This window comes from Grus americana, chromosome 29 (assembly GCF_028858705.1).
Source record: "Grus americana isolate bGruAme1 chromosome 29, bGruAme1.mat, whole genome shotgun sequence".
Classification (NCBI taxonomy): domain Eukaryota; kingdom Metazoa; phylum Chordata; class Aves; order Gruiformes; family Gruidae; genus Grus; species Grus americana.
This window is the reverse complement of record NC_072880.1, coordinates 42,112-67,651: the sequence shown is the minus strand read 5'-3', so window position 1 is coordinate 67,651 and position 25,540 is coordinate 42,112. Positions and strand designations below refer to the sequence as shown.

At 57.2% G+C, this 25,540-nt stretch overlaps 3 protein-coding genes and 1 long non-coding RNA gene across 5 annotated transcripts; all 4 read left to right on the top strand.

The window, feature by feature from the left end:
• Positions 1-12: 12 nt before the first annotated feature.
• On the top strand, positions 13-7,297 carry GOLPH3L (golgi phosphoprotein 3 like). Its single transcript, XM_054806553.1, has 5 exons — positions 13-191; positions 858-1,052; positions 5,104-5,235; positions 5,425-5,539; positions 6,047-7,297. Exons 2-5 carry the CDS (start codon positions 870-872, stop codon positions 6,472-6,474), a joined length of 858 nt encoding a protein of 285 aa, XP_054662528.1. The 5' UTR covers positions 13-191; positions 858-869; the 3' UTR covers positions 6,475-7,297.
• LOC129197803 (uncharacterized) lies at positions 1,336-3,180 on the top strand. The gene is made up of 2 exons (XR_008574388.1): positions 1,336-2,389; positions 2,986-3,180. It is a non-coding gene; the product is annotated as an uncharacterized LOC129197803 (long non-coding RNA).
• Positions 7,298-8,103: 806 nt separating the features above from the next.
• Positions 8,104-22,788, top strand: ENSA (endosulfine alpha). 2 transcript variants are annotated; one of them, XM_054806637.1, is made up of 4 exons: positions 8,104-8,304; positions 11,495-11,620; positions 13,449-16,423; positions 22,572-22,788. In XM_054806637.1, the coding sequence occupies exons 1-3, from the start codon at positions 8,119-8,121 to the stop codon at positions 13,617-13,619; spliced, it is 483 nt and encodes a 160-aa protein (XP_054662612.1). In that variant the 5' UTR covers positions 8,104-8,118; the 3' UTR covers positions 13,620-16,423; positions 22,572-22,788. The 2 variants fall into 2 exon arrangements, with proteins under 2 accessions (XP_054662612.1, XP_054662613.1); XM_054806638.1 differs by lacking the exon at positions 8,104-8,304 and adding an exon at positions 8,437-8,500.
• Positions 16,667-25,075, top strand: MCL1 (MCL1 apoptosis regulator, BCL2 family member). Its single transcript, XM_054806636.1, has 3 exons — positions 16,667-20,721; positions 22,572-22,819; positions 23,304-25,075. Exons 1-3 carry the CDS (start codon positions 20,097-20,099, stop codon positions 23,418-23,420), a joined length of 990 nt encoding a protein of 329 aa, XP_054662611.1. The 5' UTR covers positions 16,667-20,096; the 3' UTR covers positions 23,421-25,075.
• The last annotated feature ends 465 nt before the right edge of the window (positions 25,076-25,540 follow it).

Here is a 25,540-nt window from a genome sequence, read left to right as displayed (position 1 = left end):
GAGGCTGCCGGCCGGGCGGGCTCCCATTTGCCGGCGCCGCGCACCGGGCTGGGTTACCGGAGCCCAGGAAGCCGCCGAGCTGCTCCCGCCCTCCCTCGGCCCCACCAGGAAGCTTTTCCTCTCCCCGGGCCCGAAGTTGGACCGTGGGGACGGGAGCGGGGGAAGTTTAGGAAGGACCCACCGGGCCGGGGGTAAGATCGGGGAACGGGAACCCGCGTTTTGTTTCTCAGCCCTGAAACTCCGTGTGGGGGGGAGGGGGGAGCACGGCCGCGCTCCTCCTGCTTGTTGTTTTTCTGCGTTTCGCAGGGGAAAAGTTGTGCGATCTCGTTACGCTGTGTGGGGTGTTGGGTGCTCGTGGGAGGTTTGGGGTTGGCAGCCTGGGAGTGCGGACCCGAACGTGCAGCTCCTTGACCGCCTTGAAAAGGTATCGGCTGCAAGCGGGCTGCGTTGGGGGGGGCGGTGAGAGCCGTGCCAGGGAAGGAAGGTGCTCTTTGTGCTTCGCCCTGGGGCGCTGCCGGGTGTCCCACGTCCTGTCTGAGGGCGGGACCTCGTCCCTGTTGTGAGTGCACGGCCAGGAGGTCCCCTGGAGAAAGGACTCGGCTGTGGCCTCAGATCTCCCCTCTCCTGAACGTGCAATCATCTCCTCAAGCATGTCCTTAGGTGACAGCCGGCTGCTCCCTATAAGTGACTCTTGTACAGCCATCCTGGGAGTGGTGAGCTGAACATTCCCGAGTAGAAGGGGCGAGTGTCCCTTGTCCTTGTCTTGTGGCTTCCTGGAGCCTGGGGTTTGAGGCTTAGCACTGTCATAGCCCATCGTGTCTAGAAATGGGGCAGATCTTGGTTCTCTGTGTGCCCAGCTGGAGGGGGAGATGACAACGCTAACGCACCGAGGACGGCGTGCTGAGCTGGGAAGGAACTCGGACAAGAAGCCTGACAGTGAGGAAGATGCGGCTGCAGACAGAGACCTGAATGATGATGAGCCTGATGACTCCAAAGATATCCGCCTCACGCTCATGGAGGAGGTGCTGCTCCTGGGGCTGAAGGATAAGGAGGTAAGGCAGGCATCTCCAACGGCTGCAGGTGCAGCAGTGGCACCACTGCCTTGGTGTAACTGGAGGTGAGGTTCTCAGTGAGCAGCAGGAGGGATCGTACGAGTTCCTCTGAATCCTCTTCAACAAAGCCAGCCTGCCTAGCGCAAACCACCTTTGTCTGTAGCTTAAACTGAGCTGTGGAGCAAGTGCTGTCCCACCAGCTCTGCCACGGGGACTGTAAGAAGCAGCTGGAGGCAAGGGGTGCCCTACGGTATTGTGCGACTGGCACTTGCAAAGGTGGGTTTGTTCTTTTCTGGGGTCAAAGTCGTGGGGTAAAAGGTCTCCTAACTCCTCTTTTCTAGCCCAAGTGCACTTTCCTGTCTGAAACCATCAGCTGAAACACAGGGACGCTCTGAGCACTGTTTCCACTTTGTTAAAAACTGATGTGAAAAACAGCAGGGGCAGGTTTTAGGAGAAGAGGGCAAGGTGAGAGAGGGCAGCTGGACTGGAAATTGAAAGCAGGTGCAGGATGGGTCTGAACACAGCAATGGCAAAGGAGGTAGGAGCCACGTGTCTGTTTTCAGGTCAGTAATTTCCTTGGCTGGGCAGGAGTGGCATTGTGCAGCTCCAGGCTTGAGGGGAGTGGGGCTGGATGAGAGTCCCTTTGCTGGGTGCTCGTCTCACCTATGCGTGCTGGTTTAATGGCTTTCCTTGGCAGCAGTGGATGAACTTCACAGCCGGTTATTTTCAGGGGGTTGTCCTCTCCCGGAAAGGGACCCTGATCAAACTGAATTGTGCTTATCAGCCTGTAGGAACTTGTTTCTCAACTCTGCCTAGAACTAGCCATGGGGAAAGGAGAAGACATCCTGTGTTGAGTTCTCTGAGCTGCTTGGCTCTAATCTGCTGTGCTGGCATGTCTTGTCTTCTTTAGTGTACGCATCATCCTGATCTCTTTGGGGGAATTTGATGCTGCTACTCCTGTCAAGCAGATGGGAAAATCAAGACCAGGGGAAGGTAACCAGTTGCCCAAGGTGTTTCTTGGCATGGTAATGGCAGAAGACAGCCTCAAACACAGGTTTTTCAGCTCCAGAAGCACCTTCCTGTGAGCCTGTCTCCCACCCTGAGGAATGAAGACTCTGTGATTGTCAAAGCTGTGGTAGATGGGCCAGCTTCTCTTCATTTGTTTCTCTGGGTTGAAATTAAGCCCCTGTGAGGTGCCTGAACTTTTTTTCCACAGGGCCTGCTACTGCTGAGTTAGTCTGAGCTGGTGCCTTGCTCTCACATAGACCTGCTCAGGCCATGGCTTCTGACGTGGACCATGCTCGCAGATCCGGCAGGGGAGAGCTGCTGCGGGTTGTGTGAGTGACAGAGGCTTGTAGCTGTCTTGTTTAGCAAACCCAGATAAGATCTAGGACTTGCTGAGCCTAATAGGAAGTAACAGGAGAGCAGGGCTATAAAGAGAACATCATGCAAATAATTTTGGAGCAAATATTTGAGAGCAGCCTAGGAGTGTGGCACGATTTGCTTTCTTCTTGGACTATGTTTAGTGTTCTTGGCTTAGTTAATGTATTTCTGGGAATGGTTCTTCAGCCACCAGGAAGTTAGGAGAACACAATAGATTAAAAAAACCAAACCTTGTCACACTTTTTTTTCCCCTCCATCCTGTCTTTCTGCATTCCTCCATCTCAAAAGGAAGACCAGAGGCTCCCAGGCATTGGGTTTTCCCAGCTCTGTTGTTCACTCATGGTTTGATGATTGGAAAAAAAAAAGAGACCATTTTAGCCAAATCCAATGAGCTCACAGTGTAATTTTACTATTTTAAGTATCAGTCTGTCCATCTAGGAGAAACTGGCTGCACACCAGCCTGGCATTTGTAACCAGTCTGATTCCAGAAGCTGAAAGTAACCCAGGAGTTTTCGATCTGTTTGATTTCAGACACCTTAAAATTTTCTAGGTAATGTGCCTTCCAGCCCAGTGAATTGAAGCTTCAGTCATCTCCACACCCTTTTCTGGAGAACATGTTCCTAAAGGGCACGTGCAAAAAACAGTGCGTCTCCCATGGATGGAAATCAGCAGGGCAGGGATGAAAGGTTGCTTTGTCTTTCCTCACAAGGAAATGAAGAAAGCAAATAAAGATTTTCATTTCTTTTATGGTTCTCTGTGGTACGCAAGCTGAGCAACCCGATATCCAGATGCACTGTATAAACAGACACGCTGGGGACAAGATTTTACCCATATGGACTGTAAAAACTTCCCTGTAGGAGGGTTGCATGTTCTCAGCCTTTTTTCCTTAGGAAGGGGGCTTGTTCGGTTGCTTTGTCTGCTGTCTCCTGGTAGCTTTTAGACCTGCCCTTTCTCTCCATCCCCTGACTCCCTCCAGAGAAAAAGGGCAACAAAAAGGACTTACAAATGGGCTGTACCATTTCTGGTGTATTTGCGTCCCTCTGTGAATAAGCATGTTTGACTTTGCATCCCGCTTGGCTCAACCTTCCCTTGGGCCCATCCCAAACATCAGCGCCTGCCCCGTTCCCAGCCCTACTGCCTGGATGAGCCTCTCCCCTGCTCAGCCCTGCCTGCTGACCGCTTGCCCTGAAATTCAAGGACTGCTGCCCAGGGTCTGTGCTATGATGCAGCAGTCATCAGGCCGGAACAACCAGGCTTTGTTCTAATCAGGGGATAGAAGACAAGTGGAAGAAGGGAACAGAGAGGTCACCTAGGCTGTCCCATTGCTTCAAAACAGAGTCATCTCTCTCCTGAGAAGCATCAGTTGAATGTTCTTAAACCTCAAGAGACAGAGACTTCCCTTCCCTGCCCCCTCCCTCCAGGATGAGCTGTTCCTGGGCTTTCTTGTCCAGATGGTTATTTCTTCCTGCTGCCAGCTCCAATCTCTCTGGCTACAATTTTAGCCCAGGACTCTGTCCCGTGCACAGTGGAAGTGGGAACTGGCCATTCCTTTCCTTTTTGCTGCTGCCTTTTATGTGTCTGACACCCCCTCCCCCACCTTATCCTGTTCTCTCTCTGTCTTCTCTTCCCTGTACCAAAAACCCTAATTCAATTGCTGGTTCCTTGTGGGTCATATTTTCCAGACCTCTGCACCTTCTTGTTGCTTTGCCAAATGCCTTAACGATTTTGGAGCTTGCACTGCTCGGGATGAGGACCCCGTCCCGTGGCAGGCTTGGAGGACAGGGCTTGGGGCTAGGTGTGGAACGTGCCGAGTCTGAGCAGATCTGGTCAGCAGCAGCCCCAGCGCTGCCCTGCTGGTGGGATCCAAACTGCTGCACTGCAGCCCCGAGGTGCCTGCTCGGGGGGGGGGGGGGGGGGGAGAGATGGGATGTATTGTCCTGTTCTTCATCCCTGACTAGAAATCAGGGCGGATTTGAGTGAGGGGGGGTGTGATGAAGTTGGGTTGGGCAAGGGGCTGGCCTGCCCTGTGGGGTGGGACCTGGGGCTTGCTGCAGCCTGTGCCCCGTGGGACGGTGCTGTGGGTAGCGAGGAAATTCTTCATGGGCCTGACGAGCGATTTCTTCATACAGCTAATTACTCTCAGGGCACGCCTGGAGCTGTTGGAGACTTTCTCCAAAGAGAAGAGCAAATTTCACCTCCCGTTTCCCTTGGGCATGTCTGCAGCAGGTGCTGAGGCAGAGCAGAGCTTGTGTTGCTTGTTGCAGCCCCACAGCAGCAGCAGCATGTCCTGTGGCCAGGAGCTTGCCAGGGAAAAGGGCCCTGCTTTTCTTATTCTTGCTTGGATTTTTTATGATGCGGGGTTGGGTGCAGCTGCCTGGCCAGTGCTGGGGTGTGCCGGGTGTTTGCGGGTGCAGCAGGAAGGGCACAGCCTGAATTGCTCAATGTTTACAGGGAGGTTTTGGGCAGGGAGGAGGTTAGTTGTGGTTGCTGGGGACTTTTCACCTGGTGGGGAAAGCCCTTTTCTCCCTTTGGCCAGGGAGGCAGAGCTGTTAATGGGAGTTGGGAGAGTCACCTGGGCGGAGCCTGAGCAAGCCAGGAGAGGTGGGGGGCTCGGCAGAGCTCCCTTTCCCATCTCTCTTCTCCCCTTTCTGTCCATCCTCTCTCCCAGGGCTACACCTCCTTCTGGAATGACTGCATCTCTTCAGGCCTGCGGGGCGGCATCCTCATCGAACTGGCTCTGCGTGGCCGGATCCACCTGGAGCCGCTATCCATCAGGAAGAAGAGGCTGCTGGAGAGGAAGGTGAAGGTGCTGCAGGAGCTGGGCTGGGGCCCTGACAGGTTTTGGGGCTCGATCCGCCCCAGCCAAGCCCGCTGGCAGCGAGCTTTGCCAAAGTAGCGCTGCACACCAGGGCTGGTGCCATTCCTTCAGGAAGGGAGCAGGGCAGGTCTGCATCCAGCCTTCCACCATGTTCCCACTTTATCCTTCCAGGTGCTCTTGAAGTCGGATGCGCCAACTGGTGATGTCTTGCTGGATGAGACCCTCCGACACATGAAGGCCACAGAGTCTGCAGAAACAGTGCAGACCTGGATAGAGCTGCTCACTGGTAGGGCCAGTTAGAGATGCCATCTCCCCAGTTCCCTTGGGGCCCATCCCTTTCACCTGTCCCCTCTCCACAGCTTGGCCATCCCCTTGCTTCACTGGAGATTGGCAGAATACTGACAGCAGAACAGGGGAAGGCTGAATGTGGGGGCAGAGAACAGTTTTCTGGGTCTTTTGTTGGGAGCTCAGTGGAAGACTCGGACCTCACTCCCCATTGCCTCTTTTCATGCCAAGTCTTCACCGAGTCTGGGGTCCAAGGTCCTGGGTAGAAGGGGCTTTCCAAAGGAATCTGCCACAGGGTACTGTGCCTGTGGCTGCTGGCAGCTTTGCCAGCTTAGGCTGATGGGAGAAGTGGGTCAGAGGCAGGCCAAGGGGAGGAAGTGGGTTCCTGTGGCAGGGACTGGTGCCCATGCAAGCACAGATGGTCCTGGGCTGGAAGCAGCTGGGGTGGTGGGGTTGGGTGGCAAAGCCATCACTGCCCTGGTGTTGAACGGGGTCTCCTCTCCTGCAGGGGAGACCTGGAACCCCTTCAAGCTGCAGTACCAGCTGAGGAACGTGCGTGAGCGCATCGCCAAGGCGCTAGTGGAGAAGGGCATCCTCACCACGGAGAAGCAGAACTTCCTGCTGTTCGACATGACCACCCACCCCGTCAGCAACGCCACCGAGAAGCAGCGCTTGGTGAAGAAGCTCCAGGAGAGCATGCTGGAGCGGTGGGTGAACAACCCTCACCGCATGGACCGCAGGACTCTGGCTCTCCTGGTGCTGGCCCACTCCTCAGATGTGCTGGAGAACGTTTTCGCCAGCCTGGCAGATGACAAGTACGATGTGGCAATGAACAGGACCAAGGACCTCCTCGATATGGATCCTGAGGTGGAAGCTGCCAAAGCCAGGGGTGCAGAGATGATCTGGGCTGTCCTGGCAGCCTTCAATAAGTCCTAAAAAGCCCCCAAGCCAGGTGGGGAAGCCTCACCCCCTTGACACGAGGCCAGGGGTATTTGGGCAGAGTTCCTGCAGCAGTGGCTGGGCTCAGCTCAGGGGAAATGGGGGGGTTTCACTTTCCTCCCTGGGCGGGTGAGAGCCCACCTGTGTGGGCAGGTCGCACGCTCCTCCAAAGGTTGGAGAGGTGGTGGCAGTGGCTCTTTGGTCCCCTTCCAGTGCTATCTTGCCCATGGGCTTCCTTCTCAGGCCAGTGCAGAGCTGGGAGGTGGCAGAGCCTGGCCCTGCCTCTGCACGCAGGAACTGAGCTGCTCAGATGAGCCAAACCCTGGCAGAAACAGGGCCGTGCAGCAGCCTGTGCTCCCTGTGCACTCCTGTTGTGCCAGCCTGTCTGGCTGCCTCCATGGCTCCCTCTTTCACACACAGGTCTTGCCTTTGAGTTGCCTGGGCAGTGTGGATTCCCCCACTGGAGCACACTGATATCCTCTTGGGGTGGGGTACGGGCAGGGGAGCAGGCAGGAGGCCGGTTCAGGGGTGTCCGGTGGCTGGGACCACCCCACACGCTGGCTGGCAATGGGGCAACCCAAAGCCCTTGGCACGTGCTGCCATGGAGGAGCAACTCTGCAAAGGTTGTGGAGCCCTGCCCTGGGCTGTGACCCCTGGGCTCTGCCCCTGTTGCACACCCACTTTTTCTAGTAAGAGGAAAAAGTTAAACTGTGATTTTTTTTTTAATGCCCCCGCCCCCCCCCCCAATCTCCTGTAGTTCATTTAAATGTATTTCTCTGCAGTCCAAGGGACTCTTGGTATTTAAACCTGTCATCCGTACTGCGGTGGGTCCAGCTGCCCTTTCTAAGAACAGGGTTTGCATTTGAAGGGGCGCTGGCAGCGCTCTGGCGTGGCAGAGGGGGTCTCCTGGGTCCCCAGAGGTGCTGGCGGCACTCGTGTCATGAACTTGCTGGTCTCAGCTGCTGCTCTCAGCCTGCACCGAGCCATGGGTCTGCGGACACGGCTAGCGCCGGTTCCTGTCCCCGTTCCTGCGTGGCCCAGGCCCGGGCCCCCCAGCCAGGTGCCATCGCCCTGGCACCCGTTTGCCTCCCCGCGGGCCTGTCCCCTCTCGGCCCTCCAGCAGCCCCGGGCTGCCGCGGGCCGTCCCCTCCCCTTCCGGGGTGGATGCTGCCGGGGGTCCCAGCCTCGCAGTGGCGCCTCTTCCCCGCCGTGCCCCGGTCGGGGCCGGTGCTGCAGCGCGGTCAGCGCCGCGCTCGCACCCGGCCGGGGCGGGGGCCTGCGGCGGGCAGCGTGTCCCGGGTCCCCGCTGCCTGCGGGGCTGGGAGCGGGCAGGCGAGGCAGCCGGGGAGGGGTGCAGGAGCCCCCCCCTTCCCCTCCCCCCGGGCCCTGCGATGGTGGTTTCGCGCTGCGGGGGGCGCCAGGCCCCGGGGGAGGGGCGAGGGAGGAGGGGAGGGCAGGGCGCTGCGCTGGGCGGGACCGGCGGTGCTGCCGCCCGGGCCCCCTGCCCCGCCCACGTGGTCCTGCTTCACTTCCCATTGGTCGTCGGCCGCTCCAGCTGGGCGGCCCTGCCCCCTCCCCCACTCTCACCGCCCTCCGTGGGCGCTGGTTGGTCAGGTATGATGTCATCGCGGCCGCCTCCCTATGCCCATTGGGCAGCCGCCTGTCCGTCAGGCAGCTGAGGCGCTAGGGGGCGGCGGCGGCCATTTTGGAGCAGAGCGCGGGGCCAGACTGAGCGGAGGGAGCGCGGCGAGTGCGGAAGCCCCCTCCGCCATGGCAGCCCCTCTCGGTACCGGCACCCGCGCGGAGGAGAATGGGCAGGAGAAACAGGTGGGGAACCCTGGGGCGGGCCCGGCCGGCTCCCATTGGCTCGGCCTCATGTCGCTCCTTACAGCCCTGTGCGTGGATTGGTTGCTTTTGTTGTCCCGCTGATGAATGCTGGTCTCTCATTGACTCTGGAACTAGTGGGGGTTGGACTTCCGGCAGGGCTGGTGGCAATAGCTCGGTCTCGATGGCAGCGTGGGGGGTGCGTGGGGACTTGTGGGATATTGGGGGTGGGGCTGCGGGATAGGGGGAGGCTGGGGGGTCCTGGGGGCAGCTGGGGGGGCCTGGGGGCAGCTGTGCCAGCTGTGGCGCGCGGGGGGTGCGCCCCACTGCCGAGGGTCCGGGCCTGGGCCCGGGCCCAGCTGCGGGGTGGAAGGGTGGGGGCTGTGCGGTTCGGGAGGAGCCGGCTGCCCCATCAGCGGCTGGGTGAGGCCCTTTCGGGGCGGGGGCGCGCCAGGGTGCCGCAGCCCCCCCTCCCCCCGCGGTCCCTCCTTGGATCGCGGCGCGGGCTGAGTGGACGAGCCCTGGCTGCGGGTTGTTGGCTGCCCCGGTGGGGCAGAGCTGCCTGCAGGCTTCGGGGAAGCCAGGCTGGCGTCAGACCGCGGGGCTGGGCGATGCTTCCAGGCGGCTCCACCGGCTGCTGCGTCCCCGGGCGCGAGACTGAGCCCTCTCGGGCGGTCGGACCCGCTCTGGGGTGCAGGCAGAACTGCTGCCGGCCACCTGCAGCTGTCCCCCCTGCAGCCAGCGTGGCCTCGCTCGGACGTTGCAGCCGGAGAAGCTTTTTCCACTTCCCCGGTATTAGAGTAGCTCGCGGGTGGGTGTAAGAAGGAGGCAGATGTGATGCTTTTTGGGCACCGAGAGAAGGAGGTGGGTGCTCTCCCATGGTGGAGGGATATGGTGGGACGCACGGCCGTGGGTGGCCCCAGGAGCTGCTGGCAGGTGTTGGCTCTGCCAGGTGCCACAGAAGAAGTGCCCACGAGGTGGGTGAGCAGCAGGGTGCAGCGCCACACTCCAGACAGCGCAGGAGAGACGAGGTGACCAGAGCGAGCGGCATTTTCAGCTGGGCAGGGAGGAAGGAGACTTGGAGATGAAGAACTGAGGAGAGCGGGCTGAGATGATGGAAGGGCCACAGGGATAGAAGCTTTGGCTCCTGCTACCAGACACCCCCCCCCCCCGATCTATCTGATGTTGGGGCTCATGGGGTGCCTGGCTCTGTGGCAGGGCTGAGTGGCGTGCACTGGCCATGGCTCTTATTCCTGGAGCTGTCATGGAGACGGGTAAGAAGAGACAGGCTCCTTGAGGCTGTGTGTGGGCGAAGCCCTGCAACACACAGAAGGTGAACGTTGCGATGAGAGTCTCGGCACCTTCCCTTGCCTTCACTCCCTGCTTTGATCCTCCGGAGACCCCCACAGATGGGGGTGTGAGGAGGAGCCTGCGCAGTTGGGGCTCCAAGTGGGATGCGCCAAGCCTGCGCATCACACTGCTGCTCCCAGCTCCAGTTGTCCCAGTTGTGACTGTTAGGAGCTGCCATTAACTCTGGTTTGCTTTGTCTTTTTGAGCCACAGCCGAGGAGCTGTTTCATGGTGGCCTTTGCACGTGTGCTCTCACAGCCTCTGTGAGGAGCTGGCCCCCAGGGCCACAGCCACGCTGCAAAGAGCTGCTCCCCCAGGTCAGCACCAGTGGAGGATCATGTTGGAAACCTCTTGTAGTGCCAGCAATGCTTTCCAACGTGGGGGCACATGGGCTCCAGGTCCACTCTTGGCCACCTGGGAAAGGAAGTCCCAGCAGTCGAACACACAGGAGCACATCCCCTTAACGCCATCAGGCCGAGCTTCAGTGCCTCATCCTTGGGGAGCCCAGGATTCCCATCCCACCTACCTCCACCCTGTGTGATTGCCAGCTGTATCCTCTCAGCTTGCTGTCCCATCTGATGCTGAGGGCTTTCCTGCCTCACAGATGGGGTGGAGGCTCGTGGTGGTGGCGTTCTATCATGCTTATTGCATGGACCCAGTCATCTCTGGTGGGCTGGGAGCAGTTCAGGGCCTTGGCACTGGGAAGAGATGCACACAGCATCCATTGGTCCAGCCTGGCTGGCAGGAGCAGAGCTGCCAAGTCTGTCAGCATCGTCCCTGCTGGAAAGGGAACAGCAATGAAAAACACCCCTTGCCAGCATCCTGTGAAACAGTGAGTTGTACTCACGCAGTGGTTTGGCCCCAGGTGGCTGCTGGTGGAGGTGGCCAACAGTGACATGCTCCTGTTGGAGCCGGGCCAGCGGCCAGCCAGATCGCGGCCTTGCTGTGGGTGAGGCTCTCTAGGCCCTGCTGGGACCCTTGCCCCTTCCCACCCCAAACCGAAACTCCTGTCCCCAGGCCTGCAGCCCTTCCTTTGGCGGGGGCAATGCACCTCCCTGGAGAGAGAGGTTGGTGGTTGGGGAGCAGATCTCACACTCTGCACTGGGAACCCCTCTTTGGGTGTTGTTGCTCAGCTGATGTTTCTTCAGTAGCTGTGTTGGGGGGTGTCTCAAAGCTCTTGCAGAGGGGCCAGGTGACAACCAAGGCCTGGCATGTCCTGCTGCAATCAGCCCCAGGGATCCCAGGCTTTGAGCAGGCTGGGAGGCTTCCTGTAACATCTGAAACTCCCGTGGCTGTGAAATGGGTGCTAAAATGCTGCTTTGCTGCCTGTGCGGTTGTCATTCCTGATAAATTGGGTTTGGAGCAGAAGGGTTTCTTCTATCTCAACTACTGCAATGGGGTACAACAAGGCTGAACCCTCCCAGCTCTGCAGTGCACTGCTGCAGCTTGTCTTGCTGACCAGCTCTGGGCTGGTTTGTCGATGCTGGTCTGACCTGTTGCTGGCCAGGGGAAGATGCTTCTCTAGCAGCAGTTTGTGGAGATGTTTTAAGCCCAGTTTGCAAAGTCAAATATCAGCACAAGCGCCCGCAGAGGCTCCCATCTGGGAAGGAGGCAGGGAGAGGGGTCTCTGCCTGTTTCCACATGTACTGGAGGTGAAAGCTGTTTCTGGTTGGGGAGGTGTTTATAATATTCTCTGAGTGCATCTGGGTTTTCCAGAGGACCACAACTTGCTCAGCAAGCCAGGTGCCAGGGTTTGGACGTGCTGCTGAATATTGTGTTACGGCATTGCAGGTGTGTGTTTTTCTGTGGGGCTGAAGGGCTTTCCACCCCCTTCTGTTTTTCAGGACATGCAAGAGAAGGAAACTGTCACCCCTGAGAGAGCAGAAGAGGCAAAACTGAAGGCCAAGTACCCCAACCTAGGCCAGAAGCCTGGAGGCTCTGACTTCCTCATGAAGAGACTGCAGAAAGGGGTATCTATTTCTTAGCCATGGCTCATCTGCATCCTCTCCTCAGTGGCACGGGCAGCCAAGCTCCAACCAGGCCAGAGGAATCACACCAAAATTCCCTTGGCCAAAAAGTCTGTTGAACCCATGGGCCAGGCTCCTTTCAGTGCCTGCGCTGGATGTGGCACCCGGCAGGCACAAGCCTGAAGCAGTGAGGGCTGCTGTGGTCAAGCAAGAAGGGCTTGTGCCTACTCAGAACCCAAAAGCTGCTATCTATTGGGTGGTTTTGTTCTGCATGTGGAGCCCACGCTGTCCTGAAACCTAGGGTCTAGAGGCAAAACAAGTGCATAAAATCCTCCCCCCTGCCTGCTGCTGTGCTCCCTTGGGTTCAGTGGGCCAGAGATGCTGCAGGCCAGAGTTTTTTTTCTCTCCGGTCTGTACTTGCCTGGGTTCTGGGCTGGTACAAAGGGCACAGAGAACGCCAGTGAGTCAGCTGGCTCCATCTCCGTTGCTGGCTCCAGGGAAAAAGCCAACCCTCTGACTGTGCTCCCTGGAAATGCAATTAAATCCCTCTCTGAGAGCCATCTGTAGCCTGTTTGGGTTGTCACTGCTGGCTTTCCTCCTTGTGGAGGCTGTGCAGAAAACCTAAATCCCTCCTGAGCTGCTCGCAGCTGATGGCTGCGTGCCTTCCCCAGCTCCGAACACATGGTGTCTCTGTGTCACGCTGCATGGGGTTTGGCTCTGTCCTGCCGCTTCCCTTTCAGCTTGTACTGACAGCTGTTCCCTCTGCCTGAGCAGCTATGTGTGTGCTCGCTCTCACTGTTGACATGATCACTGGGACTGTTGTTTTAGGTGCCAGCTCCTAAAGCAAGCACAGACAGGAGGGTTGTTTAATGGCTTGGTGCTTCAGCGGGGAAGGGCTTTTTGTCAGGACTGGGCTCATTGGGGCCTGACGGTGCATTGGGGCAGAACTGGGCTCTTCAGAGCTCCTTGTGCCCAGCAAAGCTGTGTCTGTAGCCCTGGCACAAGCTCTGCTTTGGTGCTCAGCCTTTCCTATGCTGCTGTGGGGAGTAAAGCAGCACCATGAAGGAGCACAGAGTCCCATGGTGATTAGTGCAGTAAGGGAGCAAAATGCCCTTTGAACCCCAGGTCAGTGGTGGTGTGCAGCAGGGAGGTGTCCTCCGGCCACGTCTTTACAGGCATTTCCCTGTGTTGTTTTGGCTGTTGGGAGCCTGGGCGGTCCAGTGAAGGCCTTGGCACCAGCCAGGCTGTGCTCCCTGGGGAGAAACTCCTGCCTCTGTCACACTGGCTCATCTGTTCACCAAACCAGAATAAACTATATCGGCAAATGTCTCCTGGCTCTGCCACTGTGGCTGAGTCTCCACCTGAAGGTGTCTGCTGATGTGGCTGTGTCTGCATTTGGCTCTTTGGAGGGGTCTCTGGGCTGGGACTGAATCCCTGTCATGCTGAGTGTGGTACAAGTGCAGAGCAGGACAAACCTGGCCTTTACCCAGCAAGTGCCACACCAAGCAGCAAAAGTTCACAGGCCTAAAGGTGGGTCAAAGGGAGAAAATGCACCTGGTGTCTTGAGTCAGGCAGCTGCCATGGGGCAAAGCTGCTTCCAGCTTGGGCAGGCCTGAGTCACTCTGGGGTTTGTGGGTGAGTGCTAAAGGCCTTTTAAATTGCGCCGGGCTCCCTTGTTTGGATTTTCCCCTTGAGTGATGTTTTTATGACCTGGTTTTTGAGGAACCCCAGCAGCTCCTTAAAGGATCATATGTGTGGCCAGGTGTCTGTATCTGTGATGTCCCCATGCTCCTGCAAATCAAAGTAACCCAAACTCCTCTCCCTCTTCTAGCAAAAATACTTTGATTCTGGTGACTACAACATGGCCAAGGCAAAGATGAAGAACAAGCAGCTGCCAAGTGCAGGGCCAGACAAGAACCTGGTGACAGGAGACCACATCCCCACGCCGCAGGACCTCCCACAGAGAAAATCCTCGCTTGTAACCAGCAAGCTGGCAGGGTAGCCTGCACTCACAGGCTGGGGTTTTTCCTATTTTCTTTTTTTCTTTTGGCTAAATGGATTGAACTTCACTGTACCATAGGGATGGGAGCACCAGAATCCACATAGTTATTTGAGTATTTACAGCAAACACACACCAAAACCGAGAAGGCAAGCAAGAGGTGTCAGTAGCCCCAGATGCACAGGCAGATTTGATTGGGCTGTTCCTTTTAGTGAGTCAGTTTGCTGCCTTAATTTTCATGCTGTTTGAAACCATCCTCACTTGCAGAGCCACTGAAGTGCTGCCTCCTTGCTGGGAGAGTTGAGCAGCCCTGGGAGAAGCAGGGAAGCGCTCAGAGGAGTTGCTTAGCTGTTTGCTTGGCACTGGGTAGGAGGGGAGAGCTCAGAGCTGTGGCATTTGAATGTTTTTCAGGCATTGGGTGTATGCGGAGGAAGAACCAGCTGGGCCAAAGGTGTGATACATGATCTGGAAGTTTAGTTAGGGGGGGTGTGTGTGTTAGAGCTTCTAAATGAAGAAATTAGCTGATAGGCAAAAAATTACGTGGCTGTGTTGCTGGGCTGAGCTGCCTGGCATCTGTCCCCTGCTTGCACAAAGCAGCTCACAGGAGTGAACAGCGTGCCTGTGGGAGAGCGGCTGGGCAGCATTTGAAACGGTCCTTGTGGCTTGGAGCTGCAATGAGGCGCTTGTTGTTTTGGGAGTAGAGTCCCACCACAGCTACATCCAAGTGTGACTGTGACGGAGGGGCGTGGTGTGAGGCTCACAGCTGCCCCGGAGGGCTTGGGGGCAGTTTCTTTCTCCCTGGTCAGTTCTGGCCAGCGAGGCTGTCTGCTTTGGCAAAGGTGAGAGACAGCTCCTCTCCCAGCTGCTGGGTAGGCAGCAAAAGGTGGTGAGCTGAATCCCACCAGCAGCAGGGCACTTGGGGCACAGGGGAGTGCGGCCCAGCAGGCAGAGCCCTGTCTGGCTGCGTGCAGCCCCTGCCTGATCTCAGACGTCGGCGATGACAAAGCGGGGGCCAGTAGCAGCCGGTGAGACCGATGTGAGCTGTTGGAGCTGATCTCTGGATGGAGAGAGGCAGGACTGGGAATAACCACCCTGGAAAGGAAAAAAGTACTGAAGACAGAGAGCATAGAAATTATGAAGAGAGGAGCACAGAGGCAAACCTGTGTTGACAGTGTTGGGCTTGGATTTCTTTCTTTTTTTCTCCCTTTCTTTTTTTTGCCTTTTCTTTGTTCCAGGCCTGAAAAACAAGTTGGTATGATGGCTGCAGCCTGCAGAACAACATGCACGCTCGGTGCATGTACTGTCTGCTCCTTGTGCAGCGGAGACGAAGCAGCCTCCCATCCTGTGCAGTGGAAGGTCTTGACACGCCTGTGCCAGGGCTGTGCTAAACCTGCCTGGTTTAGGCCTGGTTTTGAAGGGATGTGGGCAAAAGGAAGTCAAGTGGTTTTTCTTTGGTTTTGTTTTGGGGTTTTTTGTTTTTTTTTCTTTTAGGGATTCCCATCAGGTCAGGAGAAACCGAGTCAGGGAGGCAACGGGTGATGCTCTGCATGGGCACTGCTTTCCTTACGTGTGTTCTTGGCTGGCTGACTCAGGCTTTCCTGAGAACCTGTTTCACTCGTAGTGCTTTCCTGCTGCTGGCTGGAGCGAGGAGCGCGGTGGTGCTTCCCGGGAGAGTGTTTGTCAAGGGTGTGCTCGAATGCTTGCTTCTGCCTTTGGGTGGCTTGGAGCAAGCCAGCCACAGCCCCAGTTGTCATGAGCAAAGGGCTCCATTGCCCCATGGCCACAGCGGACAGTTTTCTCTTTGTGGAGTGGGCAAGGAGCGTAGCGGCAGTGGGGGCTGCCCACTTGTAACCATGGGTCCGTGCTTCAGTCTCTGTCGCCTTTCCAGACTCTGTGTGAGCTGGCCGGGGTGGTGCTTGCAGTGGCTGTGCAACCTCCTTGGATGTTCTGCTGTCTGTCCCAGCCATGTTGTAAATAGATATGAATCATATATATAAAAATATATATAATTTTTTACATGTTCATCTCTCTTCTACAGTGCTATGCTTGCTTTTTATTTTTTATTTTTTTTTACAAAGAGGAAATACAGTGAAGAATGCAAAGGGGCGTTGCAGCTTGGGGGCTGTCCCTGTGCTGAGGGGGGGCAGAGAGAGGGGACAGCTCTTGAACCATATCTTTGGTTTTCTGGAAATGCCAGGGGTGCTTGCACAGGAGGGGGAAGCAATTGTGACGACACAGGATGAGAACTAGCAAGAGCAATTCCATACAAGGGTAGGAGCTGTGGAGCGGGGTTATTTCCATTCCGCCCCCAGAGTCAGGGAGGCAGCGAGGGGGTGAGGATGCTGTCTGCCCCACTGTCCACCTTTTATGGGAAGGGGTGCAGCGGGAACCGCCCTGGATCTTGGAGGCATTCACGTCCTCTGTGCCTTATTGAATATTACTACAAGGATGAGGCTGGTAGCGGTGGGTGGCTTGATGTCCTCAGGACTGTTGGGGTGAGCCAGCAGGAGGAAGGACATGTTCAGCATCAACTGAGGGACTTGTGCAGTTTGAGCAAAGCCATCAAAGTGCAGCTATGGGGTTGGATGGGGCACAGAGGGAGGGCTTGAGCCCACATGGGGGTTTTGTTGTGGCGGGGAAGGCAGGTGTGGCCATGCTCCTGCACCCCAGGGATGAGCACCGCGTGGGAAAGGGCGTGTGGAGAGACTGTGACGGGCCTCAGCAAAATTGCTCCAAGTCCCTACCCTTTGTTCCTCCTCCTCCTTCAGGGTTTCAGCTACTGCTGTGCAACATGTCCCCCTCTCCAGGTATGTGAGCAGCGTGGTACACCCTCTGCTGTGGGCTGTGTGGGGGCTATGGAGTGTGTGCGGGGCTGTCCCCCAGCAGTGGAGCCATGGGCTGTATGTGGGGTTCATCCCCATCTATAAGCTGTAGGGAGAGCTGACCCCCAGCAATGGGGTTGCTGGGTTTGCGTGGGGCTGTCTCCCAGCAACAGGGCTATGGGCTGTGCAGAACCCCTGGCAGTGGGGCTGTGGGGCGTTCATAGGGCTGTCCCCGGTGATGGGGCCTGTGGGATGTGTGTGGGGCTATCCCCCAGCAATGGGGCCTGTGGGGTGTATTGGATGTGTGTGGGCTGGGTGGGGGAGGGGGGATGACGTGGTGTCCATCCCGTTGTGCAGCCACAGGGGCTGAGGGGGGCCAGCAGCCACCTTTGCTGAGAGACTTCAGCGGGGGAGCACAGGGAGGAGGTGGTTTTTATTCTCCTGCCTTCAAAACAAACCCCTACTCCCCTCCATGCTGTGGGGCAGGCGCTCCTGGTGCCCTCCCCAGGGGTCAGGGCTGCCCTATAATGACATCCTCTCATGCTACCCCACTGGGCCTCCCTTTGTCCCCACTGGCAGCCATCCTGGAGGCTTTAACTCTGGGGTTTTCAGCCTTGACGTCACACCTTTCCTTCCTAGAGTTTTACAGCCCAATCGATGGTGTCACCGGGGTGGGCCGCTGTTCAAACAAACCCACTGACCCTCCCTGGGCTGCCTGAAGGCTCTGCGCTGCGTCTCCCCTGCCCTCCCAATGGCCATTTTGCAGCCTCTCAAGCCCACCCCGCAGAGGGGACCAGGGCTGGGTGGTTACACAGGGACGCGCTGTTCCAGCCTGGTGCCAAGTATGTGCTGGTGTTTGTTTGTGCTTTAAAGCTTGGCACTGCTGAGGAAATATGTGCTGGGCGCTGCCCCAAGCTGCTGGAGAAAGCTGAGCACGCCTGTGTTATTGCTCCTGCTGCCAAGAATTCGCTTCCCAACAAGGACGCATTCCTTGGGGCCATGGGAAGGACTTTGAGGGGGCTGGGTTTCGTCTTGCTGGACCCCAGTGCACTTGGTCATGCTCTCATCCTGGTTTGTGGGGGTGGTAGCTGGGGAGAGAGCTGGTGAAGGGGTGCCTTGGGTGGATGTCTGTTCCTGTTTCTTGCAAGATCTGGGGCAAGAGGACTTTGGGGCACTTAGGATGGGGCTGTGCCCTCCTTCGCTGTACCCGACGGTGCACAGTGATACTAAGGATAGTAACAGAGGCTTGGGTTTGCTGTGGTTTCTGTCCCCGAAAATGCTGACCAGAGAGGGCCTTCTTCACAGCGTCAGCTCCCCATGTCCTCGCTGCCTCCCTGTAGCAGAAAGACCCATTTGAGAAGCTGTGATGGTGTTCTCTCCCCACATCGGGTGTTTTATCCCCACATCTGGGGTTCTCCCCAAATCCCAAGGCATCCGGATTGCCTGCCCTTGAGGCCCTGCTGTCGGGGTGGGTGGGAGTTTCCCGGGTCTTTCACAGGGCTGTTTGGGGTTCAGCAGTGAGCCCACCTTCCTGCACCAGGAGGTGAATCCAGACGCCACTCCTCCCCACTGCAGCCTCTAGCCCAGCATCTCGCTCTCATCACATCTCAGTTCAGTGATGCTGCGGTGCCTTGGCTGGGTGACTTGGGGCTGACGTCACCTTCCCAGGTGGGGACCGGGGCTCTGCTGCTGTGGGGTATTTCGGTGGCCTTTGGACGAAGCAGCCCTGGCACGCATCCCTGGCACTGCTGGCCTGCCCACCTGCGTGCCATCGGGGCCTGCAGGGAAACCCTTTCCTGCCTCAGAGGGGATAACCAGGGGGTGTGATTTCCAGGGGGCCCAAACCCCAGTTTTCACTGTCTTGGGTCTGGTTAGGCAGAATAAGACCCTGCAGCCAGAGCAGGTTGAGCTGCACTGGTGCTTGGCTCTGCAGGCAGACGGCAGCTGCCTTTGCCCCGGCACCTCTCTCTCCATCCCATGCTTTCCCAGAGGCAGGATGGAGTAGACCACAGTCCCCAGGACACAACCCTGGCACAGCATCCTGCAAAGGGGTGCTTGGGAGACCTCCTTTCATTTCTCACCATTCCAAGCCAAAGCCATGGCATTTGCCTCGCTGGGGAGCATCTGATCTACCTGCATTGGTACAGATACCCGTGGCTTGTTCCCCAGACATCCTTTGCCCAAACCAGGGCAGATTTGTCTGGCCTCCTGGGGCACCCACCAGGCCCTTTCACAAAACACCCCTGGCCAGATCCTGCCTGCAGCCCCGAGGACACAGGGCACTGCCAGATTTGCAATGCCACAGCCCTCATAGAGCCAGTGGATGCAAGGCGGCTTCGAGTAACGGGAGAGATGCGAGGCAACCCACTGATGACTGGAAGAGACGGGGCAGTTCCCCAGGAATGTCCAGCTAAGCCAGCCAAAGTCTGAGAGGGTTTTAACCAGACAGATCCAGGTAAAATGCCGAGTGGGTGGAAAGCAACATAGAATCACAGAATAGTTGGGGTTGGAAGGGACCTAGGTATCACCTAGTCCACCCCCCCTGCCATGGGCAGGGACATCTTCAACTAGACCAGGTTGCACAGAGCCCCATCCAACCTGACCTTCAGTGTTCCCAGGGATGGGGCATCTACCACCTCCAGTGTAAAGCATATATAGCTAGTCTGAATCTCCCCTCTTTTAGTTTAAAACCATTCTTCCTTGTCCTGCCACTCCATGGCCTTGTCAACAGTCCCTCTCAAGCCTTCCTGTAGTGCCTTTAGGTACTGTAAGGCTGCTCTAAGGTCTCCCTGGAGCCTTCTCTTCTCCAGGCTGAACGACCCCAACTCTCTCTGCCTATCTTCTTAGCAGAGGTGCTCCAGCCTCTTATGATCTTTGTGGCCTCCTCTGGACTCACTCCAACAGCTCCATGCCCTTCTTGTACTGGGGACCCCAGAGCTGGATGCAGTACTCCAGGTGGGGGGCTCACCAGAGCACATCACACTCCCCACTTCCCAGCAGTCCTTTCAGCGTACACCAGCAAGGGCATCCTGGCTCCCTGTGTGTGCCAGGGCTTTGGTCCTGCTGGCCTCATGCTCGCAGCCCTTCTGGAGGATGCTTTGCGTTGCAAAAACCGGAAAGAAAGCGGGCTGAGGCAAGCGAGGGACATGTGGCCCCTTGGAAAATGGTGCATGCTGTGAGGACTATGAGCCGTGCTGGGGGGTGCATGGTGGGACCCAGCTTTGCTAGGGGGACTCGGGGCACTGCAGCACCCCGTGGTGCTGGGGGAGGCAGGAGGGGTACCAGCACGGAGGTACCCTACGCTGCTGAGGGGCTGTTGCAGAGGACCGAGAATGGGCACGGCAGCACCGGGGGTGTGGGTGGAGTACCCGGTGTGGGGCCTGGTAGGGCCTCGGGTGGGGGGAAGGGCGGCGGTGCCGCAGCAAGGCCCAGACGAGGCCCGGGGACACACGCACGACACCCCTCCACGGAGGCGGCGACTCTTTCACCCTTTTTCACCCCAAAAAGCCACGGTGAGGATTGGCCCCCGCCCCAATAGCGCCGGAAGCAGAGCCGGAAGCGGAACCGGCGCGGCCTCGCCCCGCCCTCGCGTCACCGCCATATAAGCGGCAGCGACGCTCACGCCTGTGCAGCTTGTTGCCGGGTCGTGCTGGCCGCCATGTTCGCTCTGAAGCGGAACGCCGTTATCGGCTTCAACCTGTACTGCAGCGGCGATCCGGCCCTGGTGCCCGCCTCGCCAGGGGGGAGCCCGGCGCCGCCGCCACCTGCCGCAGCCCCCGGTGCGGCGGCCGCCGCCGCCGCTGAGGTAACCCAGGCCCTGATTGGCTCCGCGGGGGTCTGGGCCGCCGCCGGTCGCCCTGAGGCCCCCCGCGCGCTGATTGGCCCGGCTGTGGCCCCCCGCGCACTGATTGGTTGTGGCGCGGCCCCCCGTGCGACGCTGCCCCCCACGGCGCGACCGGGCGCGCTGTGGAGCCCCGAGGAGGAGCTGGACGGCTGCGAGCCCGAGGCCGAGCGTGGCCCGGTGGGGGACTCGCTGCCCGGCACGCCGCCCGGGCCGCCGGAGCTGCCCGATGGCCTGCGGCAGGACTCGCTGGAGCTCATCAGCCGCTACCTGCGGGAGGCGGCGGGCGAGGCCGAGCCCGGAGTGAAGAAGCTATTCCCGGGGCTGCTGGGCGGGCCTGGCCGGCCCGGCGGATCGGGCGATGCTGTGATGGAGAAGGCGCTGGAGACTCTACGGAGGGTCGGTGGTGGCGTCATGCAGAAACACGAACTCGCCTTCCAGGGTGGGTGGTGGCCGGCTCCTCCCCGGCGGATGCAAGGAACGGGCGGTGTGTGGGGTGGGGGCGCCTCAGGCCCTGCTGTGGGCCCGCTGGGCGTGAGGCCACGGGGGGTGCCTGGGACCCACTTCCCCTCCTTTGGAGGTGAGTTACAAGCACCGGTCCTGTCCCTTCCCACTGTGGGGTCCTGGGAGGCTTTGGGGGCTTGGCTCTTGAAGAAGGTGGGCACAGGGATGTGTGTCCCTGGGAGATCCTGCCCCCGTGTCTGCTCCCTCTGCCATGTGTGTGGGCTCTCAAGGTGGGTGGGCTGCAGGCTGCTGCATGGCAGGGACTGGGAGAGGCCTGGGCTGGAGCCAGGCCTCTGTGCTGCTGCCATCCCCCCCCAGCAGTGGTGGGAGGGGTACCTGAGCTCTCGACCTGGTCATTTACTGGATGGGATAGGGCCAGCCCTGGTTTCAAGAGAGTTAAAACGGCTGAGGAGTGATTAAAAATGAAACTGAACTTTGTTCGATTGGGAGGTGGAAAAACCGCTGGTAACGTGTGCAGAGGAGATAATCTAGTTACAGATTAGCTCCAGTTCCTCCTTGTATCCTGCTTTGCTCAGCATGACTATATGCAAACAATCTAAAGTGTTCAGAGATTAGTTAGCTCAGGAGTTTAAACTCCTTGCACCCCTAGCTTGGGTGGAATGGGGTTTCGGGGGGGGGGAATTCTCCCAGACAATATGCTCAGGTTATAGCTGTTTTAATGTATTTCACCCACTTCTGATGAGTCCTAGAATAGCCATAGAGACTTGCACTCCACTGCTTGGGCTTGGATGAGCAGGTGCTTTTGCTGCAGAGTGTCCTGGGAATGGAGTGGAAGTGAGAACTGACCATTTTGACCTGGTTTCATATAATTCAGGAACGAGCTGGTTTGGGGCTAGCCTGAGCTGTGGGGGTGGTGGGGCTCATGCTGGGACTGCTTTTAGTATGCCATACCATGTCTGATTCCAGATCAGGGTGGTGCCTGGTACAGAAAGGTAGTGTCTGCATTTCCTCCTGAGATGGTGTGCGGCCTTCCTTCTTGCAAGAGTATGTCCCAGTTTTTTGGTTTTTAACACAAAGGGCTTCAGATTCTTCATGTCCTTAGCCGTGCTGATGCAAAAGACTCTGGGTTCAGTTACCCTGGTCAAATTCATGGATGTGCTTGTTGAAGGAGCCACGCTTGGGAGGAACGTTCAGACCAACATGAACTGGCATTGGTATCTGAGGCTTCTGTAGGGACGGTTACCTTCATGTGTGCACAGAAGAGGACCTGGCTGCAGGAAGGCTTCCTGTTAGTCTGAGCAACAAGAAGCAATGTCTTTCAGTTTCGTAAGGGCTTGTCTTGTTTGCTTATTCATGAGGGGGCACTGCAGGTCAAACTGGGGAATTCTGTTGTTCCAGTCACTAAAAACGCATTAACAAAACAGCAGTGCATCTGCTTGGCTGTAGGTGACTATCCTTCGTTTTGGCTCGAGGGGCAGAGCTTGCACCAGGCTGCAACTGACTTCTGTGCTGTGGTTCTGACATGGTGGGGCTTTAAAGCCCTTGTGAGATAGGGGAGTGTGCTAGGCACAGAGAGAGCAGCTGTGCCTGAGGTGGGGAGGGAGGAACTAGAAATGGGTTATGGGCTGTTTTTTCCTCTGGCCCAGGCAAGTGTTAGCAGTAGAGCCCTCTGCAGAAGCAGGCAGGTACTTGCTCTCCATCACTGACACTTGGCAGTGACTCTTAGAGCTTTTGGACCTAGTGTGGGGGCTGCATCTTCTCACTGGTGGCCTTGTGGGGTATTCGGTGTCGTGTGCATGCCTGCCTGTAAACCAGCATCTCTTGCAGGAATGCTTCGGAAGCTGGAAATCCAGAAAGAGGAAGATCTGCAGTCGGTGTGTGAAGTGGCTGCCCACATGTTCAGTGATGGAGTAACAAACTGGGGTCGAGTGGTGACACTCATCTCGTTTGGTGCCTTTGTTGCGAAACACCTGAAAAGCATAAATCAGGAGAAGTGCATCAGCTCGCTGGCAGGGATCATCACAGATGCGCTCGTCTCATCTAAGCGCGAGTGGCTAATGAGCCAGAGAGGCTGGGTGAGTCACTGCCTGTCCTGAACACTGCAAGCTTTTCAGAACAATCCAGTATTTTCCTATTTCTGTGACCTGCTCACTGACAACCATGTGTGTCAGCAAAGCACAGAGATGACTCACTGCTCCAGTTAAAACCACAGTCTGAAACACCTAGCCAAAGTTCTGGTGTTTCAGGAGCTCCTTACAAGCTGCCTGAAGCAGTCTTGACCTAAAAATGTGCCCTCGCCAAGCATGGAGGGGGCAGCATTCCCAAAGCCGAGTCAATCCAGAGTGTGCTGAGCTTGCTTGAAGCTGGTCCACAGCTGCTTTGGTGCTGTCTCCTGATTGCTGCCTCTGCAGGGTGGGCTGTGGTTGTAATGAGTCTGGGGGAGTGCATGTGCTGGGTGGGCTGTACCCCAGCCCCCTCTGCCAGGGAAAAAGGCTGTCCATGCCTTCCTGCCAAAGAAGGGTGGCTGGCAGGGAAATGACTTTCCCTTCTTTCTCCTAGGAGGGCTTTGTTGACTTCTTTCGAGTTGAGGACCTAGAAGGCAGCATCAGAAACATACTGATGGCGTTTGCAGGTGTGGCTGGTCTGGGAGCGAGCTTGGCCTACATGATCCGGTGAGCTCAGGGTATGCTGCAGAGGGACAAAACTCTGGGTGGACCACCTCTGGGGCTGGCGAGCTGATCCCTTCCTCCTGTGAGTACTTACGAAGCTGGACTTGAGTGACCCAAGGAGGATATCTAGGCATCCCTGGAGCAATCCTTTCCTAAGAAGGAAGGTGTGATCTGGTCAGATTGTGGGTACCAATGAGGATCTATTGCTTTGGGAACAGAAAGTGGAAGAATTGATATTCTGCTTCCTTCAAGAGGATGATGACAGAAAGCTCAAGTGGACTGCTTCAGTCTTATCCTGGAGGGAACTGATCTGCTTAGCAGCAAGCCAGTGAGCACTAGCAGCTCTTGTCTGGACTGAAGCCTCCTGGGCTTGGCACGGCAGCTGTGTGTGGAGCAGATGTTTCAGGGTTGTGGGTTTCTGGAAATAGCGTCTTCTGCTGCTGGTGTCCTGCCTAAACTTGCAGCTTTTCTGTTGGAGCAGAAGCATTGAATGCTGGGTGTTGTGTGAGCCTGGGCCTCCCCCAGGTGTGCTGGCGAGCAGGTTTTCAGCTGTTGCCGGATCTGCATGCATCTGCCCTCTGGAAGCAGTAGAGCCATTCCAGCAGCAAAGACATGTGACCTGCTGCCAGAACATGGGGTGCCGGACCCCTGCATGGCCCTCTCCCTCCCAGCAGGGCTTCAGCCGGGTCACTGAGCAGGCAGAGCAGCCTTGGGGTCTGGGGGGTGAGGCGGGGCTCGGGGCGGCAACCACAGCCAGCTGTGGCCACGTTGGCCTGTCTGGCTGATCTCAGCTACACCGATGCGACTCACCACACACAGGCAGTTTAAAAATAGGGAGTGCATTTGTAAATATGTAAAACCCCACATGGGGTGGGGAGGCTGTAGAGAAGCTGTAAATATCTACAAATCTGTAGAATGTGTACATTTTTTACAGAGCTAATGATAAAAAAAGGAGGAATTTTGAATGTGGTAGAGCTGCTTATGGGTGCACTGTACTTCATTCCTCATGTGAAGTAGCATTTTTGTGGTGAAGCCTTCTCCTGCCTTGACTCCAAGCGAGCCTTTCTCTGATGTACTTGAGCAATGTTGCCAGGGAGTGTAACGAGCATTGGTGGCCTGGTGGACTCTCATTGTGCCCACAGCTTGCTGGCAACAGTTGATGTTTCTGTTTATTTTAGTCGTTTTGGTTATTCTAGCCCTTCTAGTGGGTGGGGAGCTGTGGAAGTTGGTATCAGTCACTTCCTTGTCTTCCTGTCATTTTGGTCTTCGAAGCCATGAGTCGAACGAAGCTGATGTTTGAATGTAAATGTTCTGGAGCAGAATAAAACTTGTCGGCTCAGATCTGCAGCTTGTGCAAGTCCATCGGTGTTGGCCCTGGGCTTGGTCCCTGGTCCCCAGCTGGTAGTGCTGCTTCTCGGTGGACTTGCAGTGCTTGTCTGCCTCGTGCCCTCCAACTGTGGATCGGTTGGTTTTTGGGGAGCTCCACTCTGTGGGACTAGGTCCTGCACAGTGAGGAACATGCTCCCCCCTGGTGCTTGACCTGCAGCCTGAGTGATGCCCAATGGAAACTCAAGTGGAGAGCTGAAAGATGGTGCTATTGTCAGGCCTGCTTGTTTGCTGAACAAGCACTTAGTTTTGTCAATAAATGTCTCTTGTTCTCAATCCTCTAGTATAAAACTTGCTGTTTCCTGTAATGCGATGCTGACATGCTAAACGCTCCTGCTCTGCTGGTGTGGGCCTGTTTGCACAGATGCTGCCTGTGGGGCACCCCACAGCCTCTTGGTTATTAGAAAGCCTCTGCGGGCTGTGGAAAACTGCTCTGGGTGTCTTGTGTCACCCATTGGGGCTCCCCAGAGCTCCTATGTGCTGAGCTGCACTTCACTTTGTACGTGGGTGGGGAAAGTCCATTGAGGTGCCTTGTGCTCAGTGCCTGCATGCTCTGAAATGGCTTTTCTTGCAGTGCCCCGAGGTGTGCTGTGGCTGTTGGGGTGCCTGTGCTTGGCAGCTGGGGCTCGTCACCCTCTGCATCAGCAAGGCAAGGGCCCACAGCCCTGAGGAGAGGGGGCTCTTTCTGGAGCCTGGGGCTGAGCTGTGCTGCTCGCTCCTTCCAAGGGAGCAGACACACTC